The sequence below is a fragment of the Labeo rohita genome, chromosome 16, assembly GCF_022985175.1.
Source record: "Labeo rohita strain BAU-BD-2019 chromosome 16, IGBB_LRoh.1.0, whole genome shotgun sequence".
NCBI lineage: Eukaryota > Metazoa > Chordata > Actinopteri > Cypriniformes > Cyprinidae > Labeo > Labeo rohita.
Window position 1 is genome coordinate 709,510 of NC_066884.1, and position 15,086 is coordinate 724,595.

A 15,086-nucleotide genomic window follows, 5' to 3' on the forward strand; every position below is an offset into this window, starting at 1 on the left:
CTTGTAATTTTTGGCCAAAAATTAGAAGTTATAATCATAAATATAAATTTTTCATATCTCCTGTCCATTAGGTGGCGCTGTGGTGAAACCGTGCAAATACCCTCAAGTTATGGTTATTATAACACACACCAATTTTGGTTCAAATACGCTACAGTGTTTTGGAGATGTAGCCTCGTTTTCATTTTGGTGTGTCTTTCGTCAAATTCGTTTGTGCGTTATTTGAGAACAGTTTGAATAATCAACTGAAATTTCGTAACTTTTTGTTGGGATGGTCTGAAGATCATCTGGATCAAATTTAGTGAAAAGTGGACCAGCGGTCTAGGTGGAGTTCAAAACAGTGGGATTTAATAAAAAATCTGAATTTCAGCATAACTGGTATCGATGTTCTCGACATGATCCAAGGAATCTATCAAGATTAACCTTTTATAGGCAAAACTACTTTTAAATGTCATTGTAATGCTCCAAAACATTTTGAGTACCTTCATGGCATGGTGCCGATGACACATACCAAGTTGTGTAATGATAAACTAAAGTTTTTGTAGATTACATAATTTACGAAAAAATTAAAAATATTTTGGACATGGGAATATTGGGTATCGTTCAACTTGATATGTCATATCAAATGTAAAGTGACCAGTCTTGTAAGTTTTGGCCAAACCATTCAGAAGGTATAATCAAAAAAAAGATTTTTTATCTAATCTCCTGCCCACTAGGTGGCGCTGTGCTGAAACCGTGCAAATACCCTCAGGTCATGGTTGTTATAACACACACCAAGTTTGGTTTAAATGCACTAAAACATTGGGGAGATGTAGCCTCATGTTCATTTTGGTTTGCTCTTCGTCAAATTCGTTTGTGCGTTATTTGCGAACGGTTTGACCAATCAACTGGAATTTCTTAACTTTACGTTGGGATGATCTGAATATGATCTTATTCAAATTTCCTGAAAATCAGAGCAATGGCACTGGAGGAATTAGAAAAGTCGATTTTTAGAAAAATTTAAAATGGCAGGAAAATATTAATGACAGAAATTGACGTCAAAGGGCGCAATCGAATCGGCCAAGGAATCAGAGGAATTCTGAAAAAAGAATTCAGATTTTTCAGAGTACTTTTCAAAAAGAATTTTGCATCTAGACCATATGGTTTGCGTAAATGTAAGTGCAACTCTGAACTGTAGGTGGCGCTAGAGGGTTTGCGTTAGAGACTCCAAACTTGGTATGTCTAACGTTGAGACCGTCCTCTACCTGTTTGCCAAATTTGAGAACTTTTTACCATATGGTTGTATGGTCTGCCACAGACTCAAGAGGGAAGATGAAGAATATGAAGAGTAACGGATACGACAAGTGCTTGGCCCCTAAAAACAGCAGATCATTTACTACAAAAAGACTTAAATATTTCCAGGTTTGACTGTGAGACCCTGTTTAAAACTAAATCACTTCCACAAACAAACCCGCCGCCCACTGATCCACTCGTTTATTGACTAAATCTAAACACCAAAACATCGTTTTCTCTGGTTTGGGGTTTGAAGAGCAGTATGGTACGGGCATAAACACACGACAGACGCGTTTCTAAAGAAACAACTTTCGAGGAGTGCTTCAACTACTAAAACCTTCCCTTTGCACGTTCATAATACAAGACGGCATCCGTTACGGTTAATAGAATCGACTCGACCGAGGAGATGAACACAAGCCTATAGGAGATAGTGAATCACAAATACACGTCAGGAACGCGTCCGTTCAAGCGTCCGGCGTCCCGCTCGGGTGTCTCCGTCCCGGTCCGCTCGAGGTATTTGCTCATCCAGAGAGGGACGTGTGTTAAGGCAGGTAAGGTGCGGTGTGGCGGGACGGGACTCAGTACGGTTGGGCCCAGTCGCCGGCGGGGCTCTTGGGCTTGGTTTGGTCCCAGAACAGGGCGTCGCTGGGTCGGGGAGGGCTGGGGAAGGACCAGGAGCTGTCGTCCAGCGAGCTCATGCGCGGAGGGGGATTGAGCCGAACGCCGGGGCTGCCCAGCGGAGCCGGACGCGGGATGGCCCAGGGGTCCTGCGGGCCGTCGGACGCCGAGGGCAGCGGAGGCGCGCTGGGAGGACGAGGGACGACGGCTCTCGCCGGCTCACTGTTCCTCTGCACGTCGTCCAGGCACTGCACTGGAACAGTTGAAGCAGCTGAAACCGACAGCCTCCGGATTTATTACACACCAGAAACTCCCACAAACACACTACAGCCACTAAACACACTGGACACACAACACACTCACTCACACGAAAAGATGCAAAATAAAATGAGTGTCATAAGGGTCTTTTTTTTTTTAATTGAGTTTAAAGTTTGTTAGGATAGGACAATATTTGGCCGAGATGCAACTATTTGAAAATCTGGAATCTGAGGGTGTAAAAAAAGTAAAATATTGAGAAAATCGCCTTCTTAGCAATGCATATTGCTAAGAATGCAAATGCATATTACTAATCAAAAATTAAGTTTTGATATATTTATGGTGTATATATATATATATATTTATTTTTTTTTTTAAATATATATTTTTATATATTATATATATATATATATATTTTTATTTTTTTTTTTTATTTATATATATGTTTTTTGTCTATTTATATTTTATATATTATTTGTTTTGTGCATACATTATGTATATAATATTTACTATATATATATATATATATATACACACATACATATTTTTTATTATTATTATTTATATAATATATATAACATTATTTATATTATTTACTATACATTTATCCGTTTATTTTGCATTATATATGTAATGTAATATTTCCTACTACATACATATGTTACACATAATATGTTATACCATATAATATACATAATAGAAAACAAAACATTTTATAAATAATTAAATAAAAAAGGTTTTTATATTTATTTATGTGTATACTGTAAAGTGAGAAAATAAGAGATTATGTAAATAGATTTTCGAAATTATATATATATATATATATATATATATAGATAGATAGATAGATAGATAGATATCCAAAATGTAATTACATAATCTCTTATTTTCTCACTTCTATTATATTAATATATTTATATATTTATATAAATATATTAATAAATGTATAATATTATATATAAATATAATATAAATATAATATTTACAATATTATTATTTATATATTTATACATAACTACCATTTTTTTATTTACTATATATTTATCCATTTATTTTGTATTATATATGTAAAGTATTATTTCCTACAATATATATGTTCCATATAATATACATAACAGCAAACAACACATTATATAAATAAAAAAATATATCTATTTTTATATATTATTTTAATATTACTTTATGTGTATACTGCAAAGTTCGAAAATAAAAGATTATTTAAATTACAAATACACACACACACACACACAGGTCTGTTTATATATTATTAACAGTATTATTAATATTATTTGCTATCTTGTGTGTGTGTGTGTGTGTGTGTGTGTGTATATATATATATATATATATATATATAAATAAAGACTGATTTTTAATTTTTCTGCATGTATACTTTAATTTGAGACAAAAATACATTATATAAAAATAGTTTGGAAAAAAGCCCCCTAAAAAAGGCTTTATTTTCTTCAGTAAAATATAATTTCTTGTAGTTTGTGATGAAATGTCGTGGGTCTGTTTGTTGAGACTCACCTGGGTATAAAGTTTGAAATCAAACCAGATCACCAGTGAGTGTGCTCACTATTTTTACCAGCACAGATGGCACACAGCGCAGGAACATAAATAAGGCATGCATTAGTGCGGCCGCTCCGCTCCGCTCCTCAGGGACGCACCGATTCACACACATCACTAACTCTCTGCTTCTCATCTAAAGAAACAACGAGGGGCTCATTTGAAAACTGATTATGTTGCTGATCTCTCAGAGGAATATACGGCCTATATCTTAAAGAAAAGACATTTTCCTCACACGCCGCCGCCCGCCGTCTCCACATTCACTGAAATAAACATGGAGCTCTTCCTCATTTTTAACACTCATTCTAATTTGCACCTTTTGCTTTTCTTCTGCAACACCCCGGGAATACTAACAATCACAGACAAGCACACACACACACACTGAGCTGATGTGACTGAGATGAGCTCAGTCTGAATCTATGACAGCAGACGTCACATCATTTACTTACACACGCATGTGCAGATTTAATACAGATACAGCAGCAGAAAGTGCGTTAAAAGTGTCTTTGTTTTTTAACTCATATATGTGATGTACGTTGAGTGAAGGTCTGTTTATCATCCTGCCTGATATTTTACTTTTAACAATATTTGAGATACACTGTTGGACAGAAGATTGGAATAAATGAAGATTTTCTGTTTTTGAAAGAAGATGCTGAATTGCTGCTCAAGAAACATTATTGTTGTGGAAACCGTGATACACTACCAATCAAAAGATTGGGATAAATAGGATTAAAAAAAGAAATTCATTCATTTACATTCATCAAGGGTGCATTAAATTGATCAAAAGTGCCAGTAAAGATGTTACAATATATTTCTTTTTCAAATAAATGCTGGTCTTTAGAACTTTCTGTTCATCAAAGAAGCCCAAAAAAATAAAAGGTACTAGTTTCCACAAAAAAAATTGTGCAGCACAACTGTTTTCAACATTGCTAATAATCATAAATGTTTGTTGAGCAGCAAATCAGCATATTAGAATGATTTCTGAAGGATCATGTGACACTGAAGACTGGAGTAATGATGCTGAAAATTAAGCTTTGCATCACAGGAATAAATTATATTTTAACACATATTCACATAGAACACAGCTTTTTTACATTTTTTAAATTGTAATAATATTTCACTATTTTAGTGATTTTATGACATTTCTGATCAAATAAATACAGTGCCCTGGTGAGCAGAAGAGACTTCTTTCAAAAACATAAAAAAAAAAAAAAAGTTATTATTCCAAACTTCTATCCAGCATTTACTCTCAAATAACTCATTTTTAAAATATTTTCTAACATAAATCTAATAATTATGGAAGCTTACTTCTGCTAGAGAATAAAAAATGATTTATAATACTAATAAATAATAAAATAATAAATATTTTAAAAATAATAATAATAATAATAATAATAATAATAATAATAATAATAAAATAATAGAATAAATCACAATTCTGAGTTTATATCTCACAATTCTGACTCAGAAATTGCAAGTTTCTAGAATTGTTAATTCGCAACTGTGAGAAAAAACTCTGAGATACAAAATGCAATCACCTTTTTGATTTTTTTATTCTGTGGCTGAAAAAAAAAAAACAGTTGTGAGAAAAAAGTCAGGATTATAAGTTACAATTTCAAGATATAAACTCACAATTCTGAAAAGAAGCATCTGAATTGTGAGATACAATTGTGCAATAACCTTTTTTAAATTTTATATTCTATGCCGTAAAAAAAAAAAAAAAGATTCTGATTCAAATTCTGATGAAAAGAAGTCAAAAATTGGGAGATGTAAAAATCACGATTACAAATTTTTAACTTAAAATTGCAAGACATTTCTGGCAATTCTGAGAAAAAATATTTCAGTTGTGAGATATAAACTTGCATTTACAAAAAAAAAAAAAAAAAGTGAGATAAAAAGTTAATCTTTTTTTTTTAAAATAGCAGAAACAAAGAAAAAAGTCAGAATAAGTTTACAATTGCAAAATATAAAACTATTCTGAGAAGTGAGATATAAACTTGCAACTGTGAGAAAAAAATATTTTTCCTTTTTTTATTCTTATTTTTTTTTTATTCTGTGATTGTGTGAGATTTAAACTGATAGTTACAAGTTTATAACTTACAACTGCAAACTAAAACATCTGAATTGTGAGATAAAAACACACAATTATATTGCTTTTGAATCTATGGTGAAAAAAAAAAAAGAACTGCAAGATGTAAACTTACAATTACATTTCATATTTTGATTGTGTGTCAGAAAGCTTCCATAAATAACAGACGTTCACGTGGGTGCGAGAGCGCTGATGAACTCACCTCTTCTGAAGACGAGCGGCGCTGGTCTCTCTCTCATCTTCCTCAGCAGCTCCGACTGAGAGCGGACGGTCGACTGCAAACGGGACACTTCACTGAGGACGTCCCGATACGACTGAACGATCGCCATCGTCCTAAACGCAACATATCTGCATCACTTTTGTTAATTATACTCATCTTTATGCTTTTAAGTTGCACTGTTGTTAATGTGACACAGCATGCATGTGTATGTCAGGGTTATTGTTTGCCATTGTTTCCCTTTTTTAATAAGTCTATATAGTTATTATTAATTTGTATTTCAGTATTCAGTATCCAATATTCTGTGAAATGTGTCTTGAGTATAAAAATGGCTGAAGAAATTCCTGACATTCCCATTGTAGGAACCCCTTCACTTGATTTACATGATGAAAATGTAATGTGTGTTCATTATGTGAATGTTAAATATCTTTTTATTGATCATTTCTGTAACAATCACCCCCTCTAGTGGACGCCTGCAGCACTGCAAACACCACAAAACAGGAAAAAAATTCAGAGAAAACTAATGCCATAAATACCTGAAATCTGTCAGAGCTTCATGAGATGGATCACCATCAATTACACAGTTTTCAGAAATATCCTGTGAGAAAAAGATCATGAGAGACATGTGTTATATTTTATTTCAATAATAATTTGTATATATAAAATTTTAAAAATATATATTACATTATATATATATATATATATATATATATAATTATTATTTTATATATAAATATAAATGATTTTAAAAATTAAATATTTTTGATTTTTAATGTTTTTTTCATTTATTTGTTTATATATATATATATGTATATATATACACTACCGTTCAGAAGTTTGGGGTCAGTACATTTTTATTGTTTCTTTTTTTTTTTTTTTTTAAAGAAATTAATACTTTTATTCTCCAAGGATGTATTAAGTTAATAATTAAAAGTTTATTAAAAGTTAATAATAAATAATTTACATTGTTATAAAATATTTATATTTTGAATAAACACTGTACTTTTTAAACTTGTTATTCATGAAAGAATCCTGGAAAAATAAAAATAAAAATCACAGGTTTCACCAAAAATATTTGGCAGCACAACTGTTGATATTATCCAACATTGATCATTCTAATAATAAATCCGCATATTAGAATGATTTCTGAAGGATCATGTGACACTTAAGACTGGAGTAACAGCTGATAAAAATTCAGCTTTTCATCACAGGAATAAATTCTATTTTAAAGTATGTTAAAATAAAAACATTATTTTATATTGTAAAAACATTTTGCAATATTACTGTTTTTTTTTCTATATTTTAAAATCAAATAAATGCAGCCTTGATGAGCATAAGAGACTTCTTTAAAGACTATTACAAGTCTTACTGACCCCAAACGTTTGAACGGTAGTGTATATATATATATATATATATATATATTTTTTTTTTTATTAAGCATTTATTTGATCCAAAAAGACAGCAAAAGCAATCAAATTTTGAAATATTTTGAAACTGTTTTCTATTTGAATACATTTTAAAATATATTTAAAAATCAGAATTTTTAGCATCATTACTCCAGTCACATGATCCTTCAAAAACTACTCTAATGTTCTGATTTGCTGCTCAAAAAAAAAAAAAAATTAAAAAAATAAATACATATTATTATTATTTTGAAAACTGCTGAGTAGATTTTTTCAGGTTTCTTTAATGAATAGAAAGTTCAGAAAACAGCATTTATTTGAAATTTTAAAACAAAAAAAACTTTTGCAACATTATAAATGTCTTTATTATCACTTTTGATCAATTTAAAGCATTCTTGCTAAATTAAAGTATTAATTTCTATAATTTCTTTCACAAAAACAAAAAATGATACAGACTCCAAGCTTTTGAATGGTATAGTGTATAATGTTACAAAAGTTTTTTTTTATTTCGGATAAAAGCTGATCTTTGGATCTTTCTATTCATCAAAGAATCCTGAAAAAAATGCACTCAAGTGTTTTAAATATTGATAATAATCATAAATGTTTGTTGAGCAGCAAATCAGCATATCAGAATGATTTCTGAAGGATCATGTGACACTGAAGACTGGAGTAATGATGCTGAAAATTCAGCTGCGCATCACAGAAATAAATTACATTTGAACATAAATTTACATAGAACAGAGATATTTGAAACAGTAAAAATATTTCAAAATTTTACATTTTTTCCTGTACGCTACATCAAATAAATGCAGGCTCAGTGAGCAAAAGAGACTCACTTTTCATCATGTGACTTGTTGATGAGACAAACTTTGATGTTGGCATGACAAAAACCTGCTCTGAAAGTCTATTTAGACGTGATCAGAAGTGTGGCGTAACACAGATGCAGCTCAGGTGTAGTGCAGGTGTTGAGACGCACCTGTCCGGCCCTGCAGAGTCTGTGCAGCGCGTTGTTCTCGATCTGTAACCGCTCCAGCTGCTCCAGCAGTGAGTTGGTCTTCATGTCACTGCTGCGTCTGTCCACCTGCCAGTAATCGGCCGTATCGGTCAGACTCTTCATCACTGACACGACAAAAACAGTGTTAAAACAGCTGATGAACTGGAGCATTCAATGCAACAAACACTACATAATAAACTATATAATGATTTCTTCACATCATCAGTCTCAAAGTGTCATATTTCATTTTAAACAGTTTTTGTAAAATACATATTTGGACAAATATTATTTGTATGCATTGCTATACCCGAATTACATTGATTAAGTATCATTTCTGTGTTCATTTACTAAGAAAGTGCGGAAAATGTTAATTATTTTAACTAGGTTTTTACTCTATCTTAGTAATAACATATAATACTTTACTAGTAACATTTAATAATATAAAATTTACTTTACAATTCATAATATGAAGAGTTCATTTGCAATTTTCAGAAATCATGTTTTTGCATTTCAATTAATCTAATTTAAACTGCAGTTGGGTTATAAGTAAAATAATTTAAAAAAATACAGCTGACTAACACAATAAAAAACATGATAACATAATAAAAAACATGATTTCTGAAAACAAAAATAATATAATAACATTATTTTTTACTAGTAATGCTTAATAATATAATAATTTAATAATTAAACAACATTTTTTATGAACAATAATTAATTACTAAGCATTTTTTGGGAAGAATCACTTGATCATTTGATTTCTCCCATATTTTACTACAAATATTTAATATTTTACTAGTAACATTTCATAATTTAGAGATAATCTATTAATTCAACAATTTATTAATATTACATACTTTAATAATGCATTAAATAATATTTAATACTTAATTGAATACAATTTTATTAGCGCAGAAAACACCTTAATTATTTTACCTTGATTTTTCCTGTATTTTACAAAGAATATTTTAATTACTAGAAACATTTAATCATTTAAAATAATTTAGTAATTCAACAATATTTAGTACTATAGTATTTAATAATTTAAAAATGTATAACGTATATTTGTAGCAATAGCCAAAAATACACTGTATGGGTCAAAATAATCAATTTTTCTTTTATGCCAAAAATCATTAGGATATTAAGTACAGATCATGTTCCATGAAGACATTTTGTAAATTTCCTGCCGTAAATATGTCAAAACTTCCTTTTTGATTAGTAATATGCATTGCTAACAACTTCATTTGGACAACTTTAAAGGTGATTTTCTCAGTATTTAGGTTTTTTTGCACCCTCAAATTTTCAAATATTGTCCTTTCCTAACAAACCGTACGTCAGTGGAAAGCTTGTATTGAGTGCTGAAAGCGTGATGAAAGGCTGAACGTCACCTTGGCTCGTCTCCATCTCTGATCTGAGTTGCAGCAGCTCCAGCTCTCTGGCCTGCAGCTGTTCCGTCAGGATCCTCTCCACATCCTGCTTCTCTTTTTTCTGGAAGAAAAGGCAGAAATCAGTTTATTATGTGCACTCATGAGGGTTCGACTATCAAACAGGAGGAGAACGGAGAGTCAAAGTACCACTTTATTGAGCTCCATCTGTAAGTCCTCCTTCTCTATGTAGATGCCGCGGTACGCACTGAAGGCTTTGTTCATGTACTGAGGCCCTTCAGACGGAGGCGCTTCAGGACGGAAATTCTGCACAGACACATAGAAAACCACTTACAGCCTGAGATCAATGCAAAACGGATCATTTACACACGACACAGCCATAATAAACACATTGATTTAAAACAAAAAAAAAATAAAAATAAAGCTTTACATTTCTCACTTTTCAGACCCTTGTGATCACTGGATCCACACACTTTTATTGTAAATGTGTCAACTTGTGTCCAAAATGTTTATGAATGCCTTAATTATTTTGACTTGATTTTTAATAATAATATTTTTTTTGATAATTTAAATATTTAACAATTATTTAAATGTAAACTATATACAATAAAAAATTAATAATTAATCATTATAATATTTTACATTTTACTAAGGACATTTAATAATTTCATATAATAAATGCAACATAGTAATTCAACAATATAGTCATATTTAAGATTTTATTACTAATACTGTATTTAGTAATATAATGCAGTAATGCAACAATATATTTTACAAGCAACATTTAATATGATACATATAATAATTTTAAAAAACAGTGATATTTAATCATTTTCTAGTAATAGTGTAAAACATAAAACCCAACAACATATTTTACTACACATATTTAATATTTTACTAGTAAGATTTAATCACATAAAAATAAATATTCCAACAATATAATATTTAATGTTTTACTAGTGATGTTTAATAATTTAATATAATGAATGTAACTTAGCAATTTAAGCAATGTAGTAATATTTAATATATTATTTGTGATATTTATTAATATAATGTAATAATTAAACAATATAACATTTTAATATTATAAAAATATTAATTTGACAAAATAGTAATATTTAATCATTTTTTAGTAACATTCAATAGCATAAAACATAATAATCCAAACAATATAATAACAATATTTAATATTTTACAAGTAAGATTAATAATATAAAAAATATATTTTAATAATTTAAAAATATAATAATTATTAGTTAAATAATTGAACAATATAATTTGTAATATTTTACTATTTTTACAAGTTATAATGGTATAATAAGTATATATATATAATATAATATATAAGTATATATAAATAAAATCATAACACAATATTTAATGCTTTTTAATTAATAATAATAATGATATTTAAAATAATGATACTTACTAATTTAATAATATTGTAATTATTTTATTATTGAAAAATACAACAGACTTTACAACAAAAACAGATTTAGTGAATAATTTGAGTAAATGCTTCACATTTTTTTGTCTCACTGGCTAAACAGACTTTAGTTTTTTTTTAATGTGTTATTTAAAGCGCAGTTTTTGCTTGATTTCATAATGAAGCAGCCGGTCTGATTCTGTGAGACGAACCTTGTCCTCCAGTTGTTTGACTCTCCGGCGCAGCAGTCCGTTCTCCTTCTCCGTGTCTCTGAGTCTCTTCTTGATGTCCTCGTACGCGGTGACCAGAGCGAAGTGAGACGCCACCGACTCGTCCCCGGCGCACACGGACACGGGGCTCTCGGGCGGCCCGTACGCCGTCTCATGCTTCAGGATACAGATGTCATCATCCACCACTGGAGACTCCATACCAGAGCTGACAACAGCACAACACACAACAAATACACTTTAATCATATGTTATGTCATTCATTTGTATTATATATTTTATTATTCTTGATTTGAGTCACTTTTCATGTTTTATGTTCTGACCTGTGAGCTACATGTTATGAAAGTTGCTTTGATATGTATTATAATTATTATTACAATAATAACAGTAATACATCATTAAGATTATTATTACTATTATTGTCCATCAATTTAGACAAAATGTATTTATAATTATTTGTATTATTATTTTTATTTATTTAGAGCTAGAAAGTTCAAAACATTTAATGTACAGCAAACTTCTTAATTATTATTATTATTATTGTACTGGCCACTGTGCACAAATACAGACAACTGTGGCTGATATGGATAGATCATATTAATAATTATTGTATTATTATTTTGCATGTTTAAAAATCTATCATTTAAACAGTTTATTCTACAATTTTATAATACAACACAATAAAACTACAATATTACAAATAATAACAATAAATGTTACTGTTATTATTATTATTTTTGTCCATCAATTTAGAAAGGTGTGGCTGATCAACAAAATTTATTTTTAAAAATTTGTATTATTATTTTGTTTATTTAGAGCTAGAAATGTCAAAACATTTAATGCACAACAAAATTCTTAATTATTATTATTATTATTATTATTATTATTTTCCATCAATTTAGAAAGTTGAATATTGAATATTATTATTTCGTTTATTTAGAGCTAGAAAGTTAAAAATTAATGCACAACTAAATTCTTAATTATTATTGCTATAGTTATTGTCCATTAGTTTAGAAAGTTGTGGCTTATCAACAGAATGTAATAATTACTTGTATTTTTAAATCAATCATTTAAACAATCAGTCATAATTACTTCTACAATATTATAATACAATACAATAAAACTATAATATTAAAAATAATAACAATAAATGTTATTATTATTATTATTATTATTATTATTGTCAATTTAGGATGTTGTGGCTGATCAACAGAATTTATTAATAATTATTTGTATTATTATTTTGCATGTTTAAAAACTGATCATTTAAACAATCAGTCACAATTATTTCTACAATATTATAATACAATACAATAAAACTACAATTTTAAAAATAATAATAATAACAAAATTCTTAGTTATTATTATTTAGAGCTAGAAAGTTCAAAACATTTAATGCACCGCAAAATTCTTAATTATTATTATTATTGTTATTGTCCATCAATTTAGAAAGTTGTGGCTTATCAACAGAATGTAATAATAATTATTTGTATTTTTATTTTGCATGTTTAAAAATCAATCATTTAAACAATCAGTCACAATTATTTCTACAATATTATAATACAATACAATAAAACTACAATATTAAAAATAATAACAATAAATGTTATTATTATTATTATTACTGTGCATCAGTTTAGAAAGTTGTGGCTGATCAACAAAATTTATTATTAATTATTTGTATTATTATTTTGCATACTTAGAGCCAGAAAGTTCAAAATATTTAATGCACAACAAAATTCTTTATTATTATTATTATTATTATTATTATTATAGCGGCCACTGTGCACCAATATAGACAACTGTGGCTGGTATTGATGGACCATATTAATAATTATTGGTATTATTATTTTGCATGTTTAAAAAAAATCAATTAAACAATCAGTTTTGTTTTGAGGGGGTTTATTTTCATCTGCTATTTTATTCTGAACTGTCATTTTGTCCTTTGCCTGTTGTCAAATCAGTCACAATTATTAAAAAAATACTGTTATTATTATTATTAGCAGTATTAGTATTACTATGACCACATTAGTTTGACAAAATGTCTGATCTTGTGAAATTTACTCTGTAGTAATATTTCCCTTTATGTGCACTTTTATTACATTTTTTATTTTATGACATACATCTTATAATGCTTAAAATACGAAATATATTCCAGTATAATAAAGCCATATAACACTGTATTGTACAGTACAGCACCGCTAATGCGAAACCACTGACGATGTATATACAGTATAATATATAATAATAATAATAATAATAATAGTGTAATACATTATAACACTACAATATATACCATTAACGTTAAAATGAGAATAAGGTGTTCAGGGCTTTTATTATCCAGATGATCTTCAGTCGGTATTGATCAGTCCATCAAAGTGAAAGAGAAAGCAGCTTTGAAGGAACATGACAACAGGCAAAAAACAAAATGACAGTTCAGAATAAAACAAATGAAAACAAACTGACGGAAAATGAAAATAAACCCCTCAAAACAACAACACATGCAGACATCACCTGAGGAAAATCAACTATTACAGCAAGAACAACGAATGTCATCCTCATACAAACACAAACGACAATCTCGACACGACAAACTGCTGATAAACATCACAAACGCCGTGTGTTTATATTCATTTATTGTGATGTTTGATTTCAAAACTGAGAGGAAATGAGAAAACACTCACCGACAGCAGCGGTCAGTGCGGACACACACCGACACCACAATAAACCATCATACAGAGCGAAAACTGCGAGTCTGAAAGATTCAACAACACAAACACTCCACGACACACTCAAGACACAAAATCAAGCAGCAGCACAAACACTCTCCAGGAAGTGATTCTCTCCGCTCGCTGGACTTCCGGCGGAAACAGATCTGCTTCGCGCTCAAAGCCAGACGCGCGCGGTTGCCGCGCTGCCTCATTAGCTTAGCCAGAAATCCGAGAAAAATCATTTATTTAATGATAAAGTGGTTAATGCTGATGTAAGTGCTACTCTGGAGGTTTTCAGTGTGTCGTTGTGCTGCAGTTACAGCGGTTTGTCGAGAGGAGGCGCCACAGACACAAATACAGTCGTGTGAAAAAGTTTGGACACCCTATTGAATTCCATGGTTTTCTGTATCAGGACATCATTTTAAAAAACTGGTCCTTGGCTGGTCTTATTTTAAAAATAAAACCTCAGATGAACAACAACACATGACAGATTGCACCGTGTCGTTATTCACTGAACACAAATGGAAAAGCCACGTGTGACAAAGTTAGGACGCCTTTACTGTTAACATTGGGATTAAGAGGGTAAATCACAGTCAAGCACTGCTGATCAAACACCTTTGATTAACTGATCATCAGCAAGTCTGAGCGCCTCTATAAAAGCATAAGCTTTGTCAGTTTGCTGGTCTGGAGCCTTCAGGTGTGTGTTAACACAATGCCAAGGAGGTAAGACATCAGCAATCATCTTAGACAAGCAACTGTTGCTGCCGTCAATCTGAGAAGAGTAACAAGGCCATTTCCAAACAATCTGAAGGTTATTCACAAGTGGAAGACATTTAAAACAGACACCTCTCCTTCCAGGAGTGGACGTCCCAGAAAATTTACCGCAAGATCAGACCGTGTAAAGCTCAGAGAAATGGCAAACAACC

At 30.3% G+C, this 15,086-nt stretch overlaps 1 protein-coding gene across 2 annotated transcripts; it reads right to left on the reverse strand.

The window, feature by feature from the left end:
• Positions 1-1,469: 1,469 nt before the first annotated feature.
• Positions 1,470-14,288, reverse strand: azi2 (5-azacytidine induced 2). 2 transcript variants are annotated; one of them, XM_051130910.1, is made up of 8 exons: positions 14,134-14,288; positions 11,435-11,657; positions 9,986-10,102; positions 9,800-9,899; positions 8,394-8,536; positions 6,551-6,612; positions 6,000-6,130; positions 1,470-2,140 (listed from the first exon to the last, which is right to left on the reverse strand). In XM_051130910.1, exons 2-8 carry the CDS (start codon positions 11,648-11,650, stop codon positions 1,848-1,850), a joined length of 1,062 nt encoding a protein of 353 aa, XP_050986867.1. In that variant the 5' UTR covers positions 11,651-11,657; positions 14,134-14,288; the 3' UTR covers positions 1,470-1,847. The 2 variants fall into 2 exon arrangements, with proteins under 2 accessions (XP_050986867.1, XP_050986865.1); XM_051130908.1 differs by having other exon boundaries at positions 1,470-2,158.
• Positions 14,289-15,086: the final 798 nt, after the last annotated feature.